General features: G+C 44.3%; 4 protein-coding genes across 4 annotated transcripts; 3 read left to right on the forward strand and 1 right to left on the reverse strand.

The window, feature by feature from the left end:
- Positions 1-506: 506 nt before the first annotated feature.
- Positions 507-12,285, forward strand: VTP01DRAFT_7152 (uncharacterized protein; the record flags this gene model as incomplete). Its single annotated transcript, XM_069386133.1, has 35 exons — positions 507-603; positions 679-756; positions 832-944; positions 1,012-1,335; positions 1,400-1,498; positions 1,563-1,631; positions 1,691-1,840; positions 1,899-2,208; positions 2,272-2,387; positions 2,444-2,554; positions 2,614-3,224; positions 3,289-6,583; positions 6,646-6,762; positions 6,833-7,069; positions 7,135-7,314; positions 7,380-7,665; positions 7,732-7,800; positions 7,861-8,023; positions 8,084-8,283; positions 8,343-8,463; positions 8,528-8,690; positions 8,756-8,839; positions 8,901-9,008; positions 9,077-9,475; positions 9,540-10,013; positions 10,074-10,166; positions 10,232-10,355; positions 10,409-10,547; positions 10,611-10,757; positions 10,821-10,887; positions 10,947-11,097; positions 11,169-11,278; positions 11,340-11,567; positions 11,652-11,725; positions 11,784-12,285. The coding sequence occupies 35 exons, from the start codon at positions 507-509 to the stop codon at positions 12,283-12,285; spliced, it is 9,609 nt and encodes a 3,202-aa protein (XP_069234521.1).
- A 183-nt stretch (positions 12,286-12,468) lies between these two features.
- On the forward strand, positions 12,469-13,353 carry VTP01DRAFT_7153 (uncharacterized protein; the record flags this gene model as incomplete). Its single annotated transcript, XM_069386134.1, has 3 exons — positions 12,469-12,515; positions 12,572-12,687; positions 12,764-13,353. 3 exons carry the CDS (start codon positions 12,469-12,471, stop codon positions 13,351-13,353), a joined length of 753 nt encoding a protein of 250 aa, XP_069234522.1.
- A 340-nt stretch (positions 13,354-13,693) lies between these two features.
- On the forward strand, positions 13,694-14,569 carry VTP01DRAFT_7154 (uncharacterized protein; the record flags this gene model as incomplete). Its single annotated transcript, XM_069386135.1, has 1 exon — positions 13,694-14,569. The coding sequence occupies one exon, from the start codon at positions 13,694-13,696 to the stop codon at positions 14,567-14,569; it is 876 nt and encodes a 291-aa protein (XP_069234523.1).
- Positions 14,570-15,293: 724 nt separating this feature from the next.
- Positions 15,294-17,930, reverse strand: VTP01DRAFT_7155 (uncharacterized protein; the record flags this gene model as incomplete). Its single annotated transcript, XM_069386136.1, has 14 exons — positions 15,294-15,425; positions 15,482-15,505; positions 15,566-15,633; positions 15,699-15,788; positions 15,857-15,970; positions 16,033-16,143; positions 16,202-16,350; positions 16,407-16,471; positions 16,534-16,728; positions 16,800-16,837; positions 16,898-17,022; positions 17,115-17,170; positions 17,233-17,278; positions 17,344-17,930. The coding sequence occupies 14 exons, from the start codon at positions 17,928-17,930 to the stop codon at positions 15,294-15,296; spliced, it is 1,800 nt and encodes a 599-aa protein (XP_069234524.1).
- Between the last annotated feature and the right edge of the window lie 214 nt (positions 17,931-18,144).

Genomic DNA, 18,144 nt, shown 5'->3' on the forward strand with positions numbered 1-18,144 from the left:
CAAAAAAGACTCTTAGAAAGTACTCGACATCGCGTACGAACCAGAGCCAGAATTATCTAGCTGAATGTCATTAATTATCACTGCAACCTTACAAGATTAGAACAACAATGATTCACGATAGTGCGGCGCTGAGCTATTTCCTGTTAAGTTTGAGTTGACCGAGACTTGAGGACGGTGTATAAATAAAAGTATCGAATTTTCTGGCAACTTCAAGTTGCTATATACAAGGTGGGCTTATTGGAAAGTGACAAATATACGGAGACAAGACAGTGTGAGACGATGGCGATCCAAGTCCAGATATCCATTCTGTATAAAGTGGATAGAGTTCTACAACTGACAATTTTGCAGCAAATCCAAACATACATAAGGATGGATGCACGACCAAGGAACAATGACGCGCATGAGATCGCAGAATGACGAAGGTGACACAAGAGCTGACAATGCTGCTGTTGTCCAAAATTCATGATGTAATGCGACGCCTTTCACTTGAACTCTGATCCTTGGCAATGCTTGAGAGTCTAGTCTCTACGCTCCTAAATCGGGCTCTAGGCGCGTATGTTTCCAACCTTAATTACAACCAGCTGCAAATCGGCATATGGTCAGGTATGATCTTTGTACCTTTTGCCTAGCTTCGCAATCTTGCTCAACGCGATTGTTTCCGCTTCACGATCAATGCAGGTGATGTCGTTTTGCGTAATCTAAAGCTCAAGCGGGAAGCACTTGACAAGTTAGACCTTCCTGTCGATGTACTTGAGGGTAAATATAAAGGGAAAAGGGTGGAAAAAGAAGAAAAAAGCTTGGTCTCGTCTCCCTGACGACAGATTGTTACAGGCCACTTGGGCGAATTCACCTTAAATATACCATGGTCGAATCTCAAGAACAAACCAGTTATGGTGTATATCCACGATGTCTATATATTGGCAGGACCGCGAAGAGAATCAACGGTATGATGAGGAAAGGGAATATGATCCTTTTAGGGAAATATATGCTGACAACAATATTCTCATGTAGATGACTGCCGAAGAGATGGATGAACGTGAATACCAGCAAAAGATGAGGAAGCTTGCTGAGGCCGAGCTAGTGAAACAGGCAGCACCTGGAGGGGATCAGCAAGATAATGCCAAAAACGAGACATTCGTCAACCAGCTTTTGACAAAGATCCTCAACAATCTACAATTTTCAGTGAAGAATATTCATGTACGGTATGAGGATAATATGTCTGCACCCGGTCATAGATTCGCTGCAGGTATTACCCTCAGCGAGCTGTCCGCTATCTCGACAGATGAAAATTGGATTCCGCAGACAATCGGTGATGCCGTCAACACAATCCACAAGGTCATATTTTGCTTCAAGCTGGAAAATACTCGTACGTTTAGCTTACTCGAATCTGTTTCTATAGCTGGCGACCTTGGAATCTTTATCCGTGTACTGGGATACCGATGCTCGGACGCTGGAGGGCATGCAGGAAGAAGAATCGAGAGAGACTTTTCAAAAGCTGGTAAATATATCGCTCATGTTTGTGAACGTGCGCATTCTGATCATTGCGTGCTTTATATGCACAGATTGCTACGAAAGCATATATACCCTCAGAGCATCAATATATCTTGAAACCAGTTTCTGGTACTGGAAGGGTACGTGTGGAGACGAAATTGCTGTATTGAGAGAATTTGATGCTCAGCATTGTGTATAGGTTAAAATGAACAAGAGTTTTGGCGGAGAAATTCCAAAGATTGATGCAACATTGCTCTTTGACGAGTTATCTTTTATTATCGACGATGAGCAATACCGCGATGCAGTGTTGATGATCGATCTATTTCATTCTTATCTGAAGAAGAAAAAGGCAAGCAGCTACTGATTATCGTTCCTTACGGAGGAAGGGATTAACATTGGCTTCGTAGTATCTTCATTTACATCCTCCTCACGGTGTCACACCAAAAAGCTCGCCCAGAGAATACTTCCAGTTTGCAGCGAAAGCTGTGCTGCATGAAATTCATGAACGAAATTATCGATGGACTTGGGATCATTTCCGCCAGCGTCGTGACGACCGCCTTGCATATATAGACCTATATGTAGCCAACAAACTTGACAGGATCACTCCAGAGCAACAAATAGAACTGGATAAACTGGAACACAAATTAAGTTATGAGGATTTAAGATTTTATCGCAGCCTTGCAAAAGGTCGTTTGAAACGTGAGAAGGCAATCTTGGGTAAGTTGAAGCCGTTACATTGATTGGTTGGATATATCTGTTATACTTATATCGCATACATAGCCGAACAAGAGCGCAAGAGGAAAGAGGCAGCCGCATATCAAAAGGCAGCGTCTGGAGGAGGAGGCTGGCTGAGCTCCTGGTGGTACGGCAGTTCTTCATCTACCGAGGCACAGACGGTAATGTGAATGGAAAAAGTCAACAGTTAGCATGGGACCTAAACTTATATATTTAGCCGGATCCCGAGCTTGTAATTACGGAAGAACAGAAACAGGAATTCTACGATGCCATTGAATATGATGAGGACAAGGCAGCAGTGTCAACGGCCATTGATTTCCCGAAAGATGTGAGTCAAAATTATGTCTGTATCCTTGTGGGTCTTTGCCTTATAAAACTGTTATTTAGACAATGATGCTTTCGCTGAGAACAACTTTAAACAAAGGCTCGTTTACGATCAGACGTGCACCCCACGCAGAAAAGCCAGTGGAAGTCGTGTCACTTGTGTTTGACACTGTCATGCTAGGTGCAGTCAAATACGTGGAGTCGCTTAAATTATCTGCAGCTTTGGGGGATCTGCGACTATACGATGGAGTCACAGTAAATTCACAATATCGCCAGCTCATCGGCGCAAAGCAAAAAGACGAGGATACCTCGAAAGAGAGACGGAAATCAAACGTGGATCCGCAGTTGCTAAAATATTCATCAATTCAAGACCCATTCTTCTCTTTTGTATTTATTCACAAGCCTCTGGATGGACGCGCTGACAACGCTGTCACCTTAACCATGCGCAACATCGACATTGTATATAATCCTGCAATCATAAGAGAAATTCTCGACTTTTTCCAACCGCCAGAAACCAGCGCAGACAGCATCAATGCATTGATTGAAGTCGCTGGTGATACTTTAGAAGATTTGAAAAATCAGACAAGAGTTGGTCTTGAGCTTGCTCTAGAAAACCACACGACGTTGGATTTGAAGGTGGATATGGACGCACCGGTAATCGTCATTCCTGAAGAGTAAGTCTGCTAGGATGCGATCTAGCTTTATCAAATACGATGTTGTAACAGACTTCAAAATCAGCTGCACGGCCAAGAACTGCCGCGGCATCGTCATTGACGCTGGTCATATTAATGTTGAAAGCGACCTTGCACCTCCTGAGGTTGTCCAGCAAATGAAGGCAAAGCGATCAGCCGAGTATACCAGCGAAGACTATATACGCCTACGATCTCTGATGTATGACAAGTTTGATGTTCATTTGACGCAAACCAAAATTCTCATTGGCGAATCTGTCGAGACCTGTCTGGAGCAGGTGCGTCGGCCTAAGCCAGAAAATAACTATCTGCATCTCGTAGAGCGTATTGATATGTCCTTTTTGCTCGAGATGTGTATCATACCACATTCCACCGACTTTACAAATTTCCGCATATCTGGGCACTTGCCGTTGCTAGCTGTCAATTTTTCAGATACAAAGTATCGCACTATCATGCAGATCCCTCGCCTCATAGAAGCATCTGGTCTGCTAAACACGGACTCTGGTGAGGAGGCAGAGGAATTTGTTTCCAGTTTCGACGAGCCTTCTGCTCCAGAAAACATCAAACCACATGCGTCCCAGCTCATGTACACCCGTCTTTGGAAACAAGCTAGTGGCGACTTGCTTTTGGAAAGCGAAAGCGACAGCGATGGCAGCGTTACCGAATCTGAAGTAGAAACAGCAGATACGACCATCGCTTCCCAAAGTCGCAGTGCACGTTCAATAGATAAGAAGCGACGAAACAACATCAACAGAAAGATATTCGAGCTCAAGTTTAAAGTGGACAAGGTGTCAGCTAGCATATTGGAAGCGAACAAATCAGATGTATCTGCGCCCGAGCGTCTGCTATGCGACTTACTTCTGCAAAGTTTATCTGTTGATTTCGGCTTGCGTCCGCATGACATGACGGTTAACGTCGCCTTGAAATCGCTGCACGTCACTGATCATATGAAACATGGGAACGAGTTCAAGTACTTGGTAACATCAGATCAAGAAGTATTCCAAGGGCAAGACGTCGAGGACGATCCAAGAAATATCAGAGATCTGGTCAACGTCCAATATTTGCGAATTGATCCGTCCAGCCCGGAGTTTTTGGATAAATACGACGGCATTCATCAAGCAGCTAATGTCACATTATCAACACTGAATTTTGTGGTGACACGAAGTTCCGTGCTTACTCTGTACATGTTTATTCTTAACACATTCGTGGAGAACGAAAACGTGGCCGACACAAGCAACGCGCATCGAAAATCTAAAGGCTCGTCACCGTCTGGTAGCCCCGAGAGCCAACGATCGGCGCAGTTCAGGAACGACAAGATACAACAACAGCAGCAGCAGCAACAAAAGCAGCTAGGAATGCAAGTGACGCTGCTGCTGGATAGCGTTAATTTTATTTTGAACAATGATGGCATACGTCTTGCAACGGGCGAATTATCGCACGGAGACATGACAGTATTGCTGGCAAACGGAACGACCAAGGTCGCTGCAAAGTTTGCAAACTTTACATTGACAGACGATTTGACTCCACCAAAGGAGAAACGGGTACACAAGCCTTACGATAGACAACTCTTGACTATCCAGGGCGAAGAACTCGTTGATCTTCGCTTTGATACATATCTCAAAGACGATGAGGAGTATCCTGGATACGACCAATCACTCTATGTCAAGATGGGCTCAGCACAGTTCACGTTTTTGGAACGACCTGTCCGGCAACTACTAGAATTTATGGGCAAATTTGCTGCCATGAAGGCAGTTTACGACCGAGCGCGCCAGGCCGCATTGGAATCCGCTCAGCAGTTACAACAATCGACGGCTAAAACACATTTTGATATTACAATCATGACGCCAGTAGTGCTATTTCCAGAGATGCACAGACATCCACTGGATGTGGTTGTTGCACATTTGGGTGAGATTAGTGCTTCGAATGAATTCCGTAACGAAGATAATGGATGTATAAATGCTGTAAAGGCGGGAATACGAGCTATCAGTTTGACCTCGAAATATTACCATCAAGGACACGCAGAAGACCAATTGCAACTCCAGACATTGCCGATTATTGACAACATCGATCTCGACTTTGATATATCCAGTATGCACGAAGGCAAAGTCGGCACACGACCGGATGTCGATATCGTGGGCAGCATTACAGATATTCGTATGCACTTGACCGATCGCCAATACGCCTTTTTGATGGATGCGATCAACATGTTTTCACGTGTTTTGACGCCACCGCAGAGCACAGAAACGGCAAAGGCAGTGTCGCCGCCCCCGCTGCCAAAGAGATCGCCGTCGTCTATGCAAGCTGTGGAAGAGCAACGAACGAGCAGCGTTAGTCCTGAGAAGCAAAGAGCAAACATGGATGAGGATCAACAAACGAACGAGCAACCTAATATTAGACTCAAACTCAAGTCTAATACGATTGGATTAGACGTTTACATGGCAGAAAAGACTAGCAATGATCCGCAAGCTGTTGTTGATCTGTCTCGCATCGCACTCAATGGCACAGCAGTGGAGGTGCTTATGCTCAAGGACAACTCGATTAACGTTGATCTTCAGGTTTCTGCATTGACTGTTGACGATACCCGTCCGAACATCAAAAGCAAATTCAAAAATATCATTCCTGCAAATGAGAATGGTCACCAATTCGAGTTGCAGCTCGACATTTCTCCTCCTGAACCGACGCGACATGGTATAGCGCTGATTACAGTCAATGATCCCCGAGTTGTTCTCTCGCTTGATCACGCGTTTCTGCTACTCGAGTTCTTTACAAAGCCGTTTGGAAATTCTGCCAACAACCGTCAGCAGCAGCCTGGTGCTGCACAATCTCCTGGCAAGCAGCGACAAGTAAATGATAATGAGGCTGATGCTGGCATGGAGATTTTCTACCGGCTCAATGTTATCCATCCAGAGTTCATTCTGCTTGCAAACCCGGATGCTACGGATTCTGAAGCCATTGTCTTGTCAGCAGATCAGGTCATGATTTCTCGTCAAGCGGTAGTTGCCCTCGCAGTGCGACAGGTTGGAATGTTCCTTTGCCGTATGGACATGCGGCAAACTTCGACCTTGCGATTTATCCAAACATTCGATGTTTCGTTGTCTATGAACAACAATGCAGACCAAGTTGAGAATAAGACAGAGCTTGCGGTTGACGTGGATCTCCTGGTGCTTCGTTTGTCATACCGCGACGCATTACTCATCACAGACATTTTCAACAAGGCATATGAACTGTACAACCAAAGCCGCCAAGACACGCAAGCTTTGCCGCCTCCACCTTCTTCTCCTACGCAATCATTTGAGATGCCACAGATCGTGTCATCCGTGGGACAAACATTGATGCAAGAATCTGTATGTGATCAGACATATTTGATGCAGGAACTTTTCTAGAACTGACTCTTTTCCGTTTTCAGCTTCGTGCATCATTTCAGGGATTACAAGTCATTCTGATCGAAGAGATTCATGAGATGCCTATGGTTGATATCAATATCAAGCCCTTCAACGTTGATGTATCCAATTGGTCAAGATCGGTAACTATCTAGTTGACAAAGGATAGGAGTCTCTTGGCAGCTCATTAACCCATCTTTTCATGATCCATAGTTGGCCGCTGACGTCGCTTTCTCGGCGTTTGTCAATTATTTCAACATCAAGAACTCGCACTGGGAGCCTCTTATTGAGCCATGGGACTTTAAACTTCGGCTGTCTCGAAAGAGCACAGCCAGCAGCGAGCCTCTCAACATCAAACTCTTATCCAAGTCTGATCTCAATGTCAACGTAACTCATACATTCCTTGAGAGCGCACTCGCTACAATGAACCTGTGGGACAAACAGAAAGATGTAGGTGTCAGCAAATAGGCTTGCATGTATAGTTCTCTGACAAAGTCTTTTTTACATCAATTCAGTTGGCATACCACGGTGAGCGTGGTAGCGTCGCTCCTTACAGACTTAGAAACTGCACTGGTTACCGTCTGCATGTATGGAATGGTGGAAATAACACCAAGCCTGGTGAAACGGTAGTAAAGACGCTGGAGGATGGGGAAGAAATGCCTTGGTGGTTTGAAGACTGGCGTGAACGTCGAGAGGTAAGTATCCATTGGAGTTTATGGAAATATCCTCTCATTGACCTGACAACACATCAATGCCACAGACTACCGTCATTAGCAACAATATGCTCAGTATCCAGCTTGACGGAGCACTCTGGGAAACTTTACGGAATGTGCCCGTAGATAGCCAGGGTGAACATACTTATAGTCTTCGCCCAAGGATCAATGATGTACAACACCGGATAGTATTTGAAGTCAAGCTCGTCGATAGCGTCAAAGTGGTCACTATGAGATCTGCCATGGTTATTGAGAATAGGACTCTTTTGCCCATCGATATCGCTATACTTGACAGCACAGGACATCGACTTGATGGTCCTGTCAGAAAGATCGGTATGAGTAGATGCTGCAATGCAGTCTTACATTGGCAATTGAATTTTTTCTTTCTTGTTACTTTAGCGCCCGGTGAAGACTTTGCTTTACCGATTGAAAAAGCTTATCACAACCGGTTTTCTGTCAGGCCCGACGGTGAGTGCCTGTCTTTGAATTGCAAGCTTCGTTAGATGGTTATTCAACTACATATTCTAGCTGGATTTGGCTATACATGGACCGACCGTGGATTGTTTTGGAAAGACTTTGTTGGACCAGCTGGTTATTCACATATGGTAAAGTGCAAAGCACAAGAAGACGACATGCCACCGTTCATTTTCCAGTTGAACGCACGGCTGGATAAGAAAGATATCCTATATGGGTAAGGAATGTAGACATGGCCTGTCTTGATCATTTGCCTGATTATCTGTACTCTTGTTAGTCATTACCCTGTCATGAAATTACGTCTGAGTGCACCCATCGAAATTGAAAACCTCCTACCATATGATTTCAATTTCAGGATCATTGACAAGACTGCTGGGCAAGACTTTAGCTCATTCCTTCGGAAAGGTGGAACCACTCCTCTGCATGTCATTGAAAACGGTCATCTATTGCTGTTTAACGTCCACATTCTTGATACAGGTAATTTATCTGATAAGCGATCGTTTGTAATGCTTGCATACTTACCTTGGAAATCACAGATTACAGAAGCAGCGAGTTTGCTATCATTAGTACGCGTGGAACCGAGGACTTGAATATCGAAGACACTCTGCAGCTTGTAAACCGAGAGAATGTCCGTCTTACGCTGCGTATCAATTCAATGTACGTATTGCCATACCCAAAGCAGAGATTGACTCGAGAACAGTAGTTTAACATGCATATATAGTGAGATACCAGAATCCGGAGGTGCACGCAAATATAGCATATACTGTCCGTATGTGATGATGAATAAGACTGGCCTCACGATCGCGTTCAAGCCCAAACTTGCATGGCAATCCTCGATGTTTGCTGGCAGTCAAAACATTGCAGTTTGTCACGTAGGATCCAAGGTAAAACTCGTGCAATTTTATATTCCTCCCTGGAAGAAATATTCACCCACCTTTATTAAACATAGCCTGAACCATTCATGTATTCATATCCAAAATTGGACAATGGAAATCGCTCGTTGATTCAAGTACCAAATACAGATTGGAGCCAGGTATGTTAAAGCTCTACGTTGGGTATTACCGACCCATGACACGATCTGTTACGCCATGTAGCCTTTAAGTTTCGAAGCTGTGGGAACCGTGCACGATGTTACGTTGCCGAAAACGAACGGCACGGAAGATGTTCACATTGGCGTTAGTGTTCAAGAAGGTCAGGGCAAGGTAAGAAGAAAAATGACTTTGTATGCTTTGTCGATGAATCATTGCTTATTTTCTCTCTTTTTCAATAGCACAAACTTACAAAGATTGTAACTTTTACACCCCGGTTTATTCTGAGCAACCAAATGGACGAAAGCATACGATATCGGGAACCAGAGTCTCGTGCAGATAACGTCTTGGAGGCGAAACAGCGTATTCCATTGTATAACTTGCGAAAGACTGCAGAGAAGCAGCTTTCAATCAAGCTACCAGGCATCAACAATGCATGGTCTGCGCCGTTCAATATTCAGGATATCGGCACAGTGCATGTCCGTCTAGACAGCGCAGACGGATTAACGGCCATGCTTATGAGGGTCACCATCATCCTGGAAGATGCAACTGTCTTTATCATCCTACGGAAAGAAAATGACGACTCTTGGCCGTACCGTCTAGTCAACAACACCGATGTGGATATGACTTTTTATCAAGAGGTAAAGGATGAGGATCGATATTACAGTTGTTGCAGGAGAGTTTCTGAAAAACCACATTTCTTAGGACCCGGTCATATTCAGAGACGACTACACTGACAACCGTCTACGCAGTCATCGAATGAAGCGTTACCGTTTGCCTGCTCACACGACTGTTCCGTATTCATGGGACATGCCCGCGATAAAGGATAAGAAGATTATTCTCAATGCTCATGGAAGAGAGCGTAGCATTAATCTTCAAGAAATCGGCAGTCAGCTGCCCTTCCGGCATCAAAGCAGGGATGGTCAATCTGTAATCACATCCATCGATGTCAAGACTCAAAAAGCTGCACAGGTCGTCTATCTGTCTCCGTACAATCAATCTCAGAGCTATTTTAGACCACTGTCGCCTCAATCAACCATTTCTTCATCATCTACTTCCTCTGACGAAAGCAGAGTCAAGGAAGGTTTCGAAACAAAAGAGGTGAAAACAGTTTTCAACTTTGTGGTCGAACTCCAATTTTCGCAGATTGGTATTTCTACCGTCAATAAACATCTACAGGTATTATTATCTATAGAATGGTATAGGAATATATTCCCCGCTTGCTGATATAGTTGTTAGGAAATCGCGTATATTACATTCCGCGGCTTCGAGATGAAATTCACTGATTCAAACATGTATCAGTCTCTGCGATGGAATATTAAATGGGTGCAGGTAACGCAAATTATACCAGTCCAAGCCAAAGCCCTTGTTAGTAATCTTGAGACTTGCCTGCATAGATTGACAATCAGCTGTACGGTACAGCTTTCCCGATATTGCTTTATCCAACAAATGTCACAAAGGAGAGTAATCAAGAGATCCTTCCAACATTCCAGCTCGGTTTGGATCGGGTGAAAGACGACTGTAAGATCAAGTGTACAATTATGGCCCAATTTGATGCTAACGAATATCTAAAGCACACGGCGTCTTGTATTTCAAATACTTTTCCATTCTCTTGCAAGAAATGAGCGTTGAAATGGATGAGACGTTCATATATGCTATTTTGGATTTCTCTCACTTGGATGTAGAAGGATGGAATGCACATGCGGATGATAGGTAAGCGACTTTGCAGAAATGAGCTTGCAGTGTACAGAAAGGTCCTAAGACAGGACGTTGTAGCAAAATTTGGGAAATTAATGCAGATATACCTGATGTCAAACCTCACGACGGCGTCGCGCAGCTGTACTTTGAAATGCTGAACATTCAACCCATTGGATTCCAGCTATCGTTTGTACGCACGGACCAAGTGAACATTGTTGACGAGAGGTAGAGTACTCGAAAGCTTGACGTGTTTTCGGTATCCTAACCATATATTTTTATTGCCGACAGAGCACCGCAGAATTCTGCATTTACGTTTGTAGTAAATGTATTGACGATGGCGATTGGCAACATCAATGTAGGTCAAAGATTACTGACTCTATCTGAAGAATAGCTCACCTTTCCAATGTATACTAGGCTGCACCTTTAAGATTCAACGCACTCGCTGTTGAGAATTTGCGTGCTAGCGGCTCCGATCTTGCAAATAGGATTTACCTTCATTACAGCAATCAGTTTGTGTACCAGTTCCACAGAATGCTCGGATCGGCAGACTTCCTTGGAAATCCAGGTGTGTAACAAAAACAATAGTAATTGACAAAGTTTAATTTCCCTGGCTTACACTTGCATAATATTACATAGTTGGCCTGTTCAACAACTTGAGTTCCGGCGTCGCAGAGCTTTTCTACGAACCATGGCAAGGTTTCATTTACAGCGACAGGCCGCACGATTTAGGCATTGGTATTGCTAGGGTATGTTTAAACTTTTTTTTCGTTAAGTTGCGCAGATCGCATTCTGATCAATGATTTCCAGGGTTTCAGCGGATTCTTCCGCAAGAGTGTATTTGGTGTTACAGACAGCTTCACAAAGTTCACCGGCAGCATTGGTAAAGGACTATCAGCTGCCACTATGGATAGGCAGTACCAGGATCGCCGTCGTATGAATATGGCTCGCAATCGACCCCGCCACGCTCTAGGTGGTGTGACTCAAGGGGCAAACTACTTTGCAAGCGGCCTTGCAAGCGGCATGGCTGGCCTTGTTGTAAGTAATCATATTGACCATTGCTGGAAGCCGCGAGAATACAACTTAATAGTTTCTTACTCTATCGATTCTTTTCCTTTTCAGACGAGACCCATCGAAGGAGCTGCCAAAGAAGGTGTAGGAGGATTCTTTACTGGTGTCGGCAAAGGACTAGTAGGGTAAGTTTGGTATTGTAAGTAGTCTTCTGATATTTATGATATTGATTATCCTTAATAGCGCTGTAACGAAACCGATGGTGGGAGTGTTTGACTTGGCAAGCAATGTTTCCGAGGGTATTCGAAACTCCAGCACGCCATCTGACACAAACGACATTGAGCGCATCCGTTTCCCACGGTACATCGGACAAGACGGTATTTTGAAACCTTATTCTGTGCGCGAGGCGCAGGGCCAAAGCTGGCTCAAGGATGTGGATGGCGGTAGATATTTCAACGACGAGTATATTGCACACTGTCATGTCCAGAGCAACGAGCGCGTAGCGATGCTTACTTCTAACCGCTTGATGCTTCTGCGGACACGCAGACTGGCTGTCGAGTGGCAGGAGCCATTCACGGAGATCCAGACGATAAAGTGCGAGGCTACAGGGATCGCGATCTATCTACGGAGCATGAGCTGGGAACCGTTCCTCGTCATTCCGGACAAGAAGACGCGGGAATGGTTCTTTAAAAAGATCGAGGAGACTGTTATGAAATACAATGCGGCGCGTAGACCTAGTATCTAAAAAAGGGAACACTCTTCTTTGTAAAACTCTGTAGACATTGTATTCATATCCTTCTTTTTTTTTTTCATCGAACGTGATAGCATCTTGATATATTTCATACATAATTATTTTCCCCCAGATTACCTATGCTTAAATTCCTGCTTCTCTAGCGCGGCGCAGCGAAAATGACTCTTCATCTTTTTCATGCCGCCTTCTATTGAAGCTCCAGAGTCTTTCAAGGACGTCAAAGTGTACACGTCCCCACGCATATCTGCTTAAACATTAGGACTAATGTATGTTTTAAAAGTCTTGTATTTGATGTGTTTGGTACCTGCGTTGATTGGCGCACCAGCGTGAAAAGAGCGCTCGAGCAGAAAACAGGCCGCACTGATGCTGCGGACTTGGCCCAAAAATGGCGACAAGGTGGGAATGACAGGTTTTGCCAGCGTGTTTGGAGTGATAATTCTCACCACTGCAGACACAATTTTTTTTTCAAAAGGATACATTGAAAGCGTGACTCGGCTTGCGCAGACACTTGAACCCGAAAGGGACGAGTACCCCGAACTCGACGATATCTTTCGCGGTATCCTGGACGACACCGTTCTAACCAAGGATGATGAGCTAAACGAGCAAGACCGACGAGAGCTTAGCCAATGCTGGCATAAGCTCCTTCCGTGGCCTGACACAAACAAGGGCCTGGCACTGCTAAGCGAGGACCAAGGGTTAACTACAGGCACGCTGAGTAACGGCAGCGTGAGACTCTTGATTGACCTTAAAAAGTACGGGCACATGCCGTTCGATGTCATATTCTCGTCCGAGCTATTCAGAAGCTACAAACCCAGCCCGCATATTTACAAGGGCGCAGTCAAACTTTTAGGCTTACAACCGCACCAGGTGTGCATGGTTGCCGCTCATGCAAAGGATCTGTATGCGGCAAAGCGATGCGGGCTTATGACAGCTTTTGTGTATCGCCCTGGAGAAGGTCATGCACCTGACGAGATACAGCCAGGAGACGCCTCGATTGACATTATTGCCAAAGACTTTATCCATCTGGCACAGATGATTGCTAAAGTCAGAGATCACGAATAATACAAATGGTTATCATCTTGCCTCTTCCCGCTTTATTTTTCGTGAGAAATGCGAACCAAGATAAAGGGTACAGATATGTCTCAAACAGTCGTGTGCGTGTGTAACCTTCATGATCCACGTTATCGAAGGTATGAACGAAAAAGCTTATTGGGTGCCAGCACCCAAATTTGCCTATTTTTGCCAGACTTGTCTATTGCAGTAAAGAACGGTCCTTCTTTCCCGTTATCCTTCTCTCTTTTTTCTTTCCTTTTTTCTCTCCTCTGTTATCTATCTTGCTTGCTTTATTATTTTCTTTTATTTTTGTTCCAGTTCTGAAATACAACGGATAGCAAGAAAGTGCATGGCACTTGCCACACCGCATACATTAGTTTCCATGACAGCAGCCATGAAGCGGCCCCCACAATCTTCAACCAGCAGCAAAGATATAACTTTTGATCTAACCGATCCTCGTTCTTATCGCCCGCAAGCGATGGCGCGGCATGCATCTGAGCTCTGGCCACTTGCTGCCATGCAAGGATGGATGACCAAACACATGCCTCCCGCCTTCTCATTCACCAAGACTCGAAAGCGACGCTACGTGCTTCTCATCGATCGAATGCTGTACACGTTCAAAACTGATAGAACTACGCATGATTACAAGGAATACTATGAACTCACAAGAAATACAAATGTATTTGCTACCGACCAGTTTCCCGGCGTGCTCTATTGCTTGGAAATCCAGCGCACAGAAGATGGACGGACGTGGTATCTGCAAGCAGACGATGCCGAAGCCATGAAACTGTGGTTGTCAGTTATCAAGAAAACAGTACAATGGTTGAAAAAAAGCCATCCTTACTCTAACGAGACTGTAGTTGTCATCAACAACAACGACGATGATGTGAATGAAAAGATTTGTCGAGTATCAACCATCAGCAGCAGTGCGACCAGCAGCGGCGAAGAAGATCACCATCATCGATATCATCAATTATCGGCACCTTCTTGCATATTCAATGAATACTGGGCGCAGGAAAGCGTATCTTATCTCGAGTATATTTCAAGCTCGCCGAGCGCAATGGACGAGCCGCCACCTGCATCAAATAATAATAATCACGATCATCTTCATCGTCGACGACCATCCAGGTTACCTAGCGTCCTCCCTCCCCAACTTCCTCCTCCAACAAGCTCCTTGCCACCTTTACCGCCACAAGCAGTGACCCCCAAATGTACATACTATTAACATAATTGCCGTATGCTGTTTTTGAAACAAAAAAAAAAAAAGAAAACGAAATTGATGATATGCATAAAAACACCCACAAACATGAGAATAAAATTCACATTTGTGTCAATGCATACCAATGATTATCATATGAATTTTCGAGAGTTGTCATACGCTGTCGTCAGACAATGGGCAAAAAGGAAAACCAAGAATTGTTAAATGGGATAACAAGCAGCAAATAAAATATATAGACAATGTATATTTTTAACACTGAGAAGAAGTTGTTTACAGAGAACTAAGAATAAGAATGAGTAGGACATTTAGGTATCAATGCAAACTTATCGCAAATGTAGGGAGAAAAAGAGTCAGAAGGAAGAAGATGGTTTCTTGAAATGTTATAAAAAAAGCTCGAAACACACACTTGGTCGAGAAGGAAAAAAGAAAGACAAGCTATGTTTAAGGACGGGATAGGAGGGGAGGACAGGGTATACAAAATATAAATATATTGCAATGTTAGTACGGGACGATGATGATTGCTCTCGAAAGTGATTCTGGATGGAGTTACCAGGCAACCGGAATCAATCCCATATTCCTTCCAATTCAAATTGAAAATCTTCAAATGAACTTTTCTTAACTTTAGTTTGTCTGATGATGTAAGGAATGGATATGAAGAGGAAAAGGAAAGGCAAGATAAATGACAGGAGGAAATGAAGGGGAGATAAGAGTATACAAAATACTGACGATATTAGTAAGGGAACGAGCCCATTGATTGCGTTAGCGACTGCGTTGCTGGCAAGTTCAAGTTGATTCTTTCACCAGTCAATGCATTAAGCACGCTTGGATCAAGGTTACTTCGCATGTTGTCTGTGGCCTCGGGCTACATGGAAATATCAGTCTGGAGCTCCATGATAGGTATTTAATCCAAGAACTTACGTCCATTTGCATCCAAGGATGAACCTGGCAACAGGAATAGTAAGTATATTGCTAGATGATCGCAAAAGAAATATGTATCTTTACCAAGGCCTCCTCAATTGTGATTCTCTCGATCGGATCAACTGTCAACAGTCGTTGCACCAGGTCCTTGGCTATCAAGATTTGATTTTAACATTGTTGTTTCTCTTTCGTTCTTTTCACTTTGCATACTCCATACCTTCATCGGATACGCCGTCCCAGGATGAGCTGGAAAAGCTGTATAATCCTTGCTTGATCTGTTCCTTCATTGGCGGGGGAGAAAGATCTTCTGCAAAATATTTGCACTATGTCTTAAAACACTTTAAAGGAAAGCAAATTCTGCAAAGAAAAACTTACCGTTAAAAGGAGGGTAGCCGCTAAGGAATACGTAAAGCATCACTCCCAAGCTCCACAAATCACACTCTTTACCGTACGCGCGGTTCTCCACAGCTTCCAGCACTTCAGGTGCAACTGATGTCAATTGTATCAGTATTATTCATTCAAGATACTTGATACAGTTGTCTTCAACTTGCCATAGTTTGGTGTGCCGCATTGGCTGGAAAATGGCATGCGTCCGTATTGCACTTTAGCAAGACCAAAATCGGTTACCTTAATGTGAAGAGTTTGTTTGTTCACCAACAAAACTGCAAATCGCACACTGTTAGACACTCCGAAACGGGATAAGGGTGTAAAAGTAAATACCATTCTCAGGCTTGAGATCGCGGTGAGCGATGCCCCTGTCGTGTAAAAACTGGATAGCAAGGAAAAGTTGCCACATGACAAAACGGGCTTCATGCTCGGCTAGCTGCCGTCGATCCAAGAGATAGTCGAAAAATTCACCGTTCTGAACACTGCGGATCTGTCAGCTCCAAAGGGCTTGGGATAAAGAATCAGCGATCACACTTACTATTCCAAAATCAAATAAATATATTTTGGTTCGTTGTACACTTTCTCAATCTGGATAACACCAGGCTGTGCAGTAAAGTTTGGGTATCCATGTTCTTTTGCGTTGTGAAAAGAGTATTGTAACTTACGTGTGCTTCCAGGGACATCAAGATGCCTACTTCTTGGATGATGGATGGAAGTAGTTTGGGTCGGCTTGCGAAACGGGACTTTTGCAAGACTTTGACTGCTACTACCCGCTCTGTCTTTTTGTTGACTGCCTTGTACACGGATGCAAACGATCCTTTACCGAGCCTGCCCTGCATAACATATTCTTCATGGAAGGTCTAGAGCCCCAAGGGGAGAAAAGATTCTAATTTTCCAATTCGGTTAAAGTTAGGCAATATCTATTACTTACGCCCACTTCAAAGACTGGAGGGAGGATGAGACGATAATCTATACAATGAAATATTAGATGCTGCAAGAACCAGGACTGCAAACGCAGGCAACACTTACAGACATTGCGAGGATCATCTTCTGCAAGATGATGGTTTCGGTACAACTGGATTCTGTCACCTGACCTTAGTAGGACACGGTTGCCGCGACCAACTTTCTTTCCGTTCACAAATGTGCCATTTGAACTAGAGTTCATGATCTATATTAATCACGTGCCTGATCCGATGCGCGTACGCGGAGGCGCGCGCGCGCACACACACACACGCAGACTGCTTACCTGAGATCCTCAAGATATACGCTGATCCCTTTGCAGTGTCCATCATTTCCATTTTCCTACAGAATTATCGAGTTACATTTTCGCCGCAAATTTTGCACAGATATGCACAATTAATTACCACATAGATAAGGCAGTGACGTTTGCTTATCTGACTCTTGTTAATTCTAGCAAAGTAATCTTGTCAGGAACTCATCCTCCACGCTCTTCCTTCCAAACTTATGCCACTCACACAAAGTCGCATCCTTCGTATCTGCCCAGGAGATAACCTGTACGGTCAGCGCCGTTGTATTGTTGCCTATCCAAATATCCAGACTTGAGATCCTTTCGAAGCGCCTGCAGGTATCCCCACGCAGTCTTATGTTCAGTCCAATCTGGTGGCTCTGCAATGAAACTTGTGGATGCTTTGGAAGCAGCCGGTGAAGGTGATGCTGTTGCTGTTGTTGTTGTTGTTGTCGTATTAGTGGTAGAGGTGGTCGATTCAGAGGGTGTTGTTGGCTTGTCAGAAGTCTGCTCGTCACTGCTGCTGTTGCAACTGGGAGCTGCTGCTGCTGCCGACGAAGCTACTTTTTTAGGCTGCCTTTCTCGATCTTGGTGATCGCCACCACCTTCCTTTATATTGCCATACAGATCCTGCTGCGTCCTTTTGCGTGTAAGTGCTGATCCAACCAGACCGGCAGTCTTGACAGTCTCTTCGCTTGATGTTGGTCGATTGCAGGAATAATAAAGCGTGCTTGCAGACGTCGTTCCATTTGTCTCGGTATCAATGCCGGTCCAATGACCGCTCGATTTAACTGTTTTTGCGTCTGTCTGACTCATGGTGGAAGTTGCTATGGTGTCTCTTGATCGTGTGTGTTCCTGTCGTCCAGTTGGAGCGGCGCAAAAAGAGAGAAAGGAATCGTTGGCAGAGTCCAATTTCCGCTGAACTTCTCAAAATAGGCGTAACTGCGGTAGCGTGTCATTATCGCTCGCGTCTCTTTCTCTTTCTCTCCTGCTCCTTTGTATTATCTTCTTTTACTGACGGAGAAGACCA

Source organism: Rhizomucor pusillus (assembly GCF_041956525.1).
Source record: "Rhizomucor pusillus strain CBS 183.67 unplaced genomic scaffold VTP01scaffold_31, whole genome shotgun sequence".
NCBI lineage: Eukaryota > Fungi > Mucoromycota > Mucoromycetes > Mucorales > Lichtheimiaceae > Rhizomucor > Rhizomucor pusillus.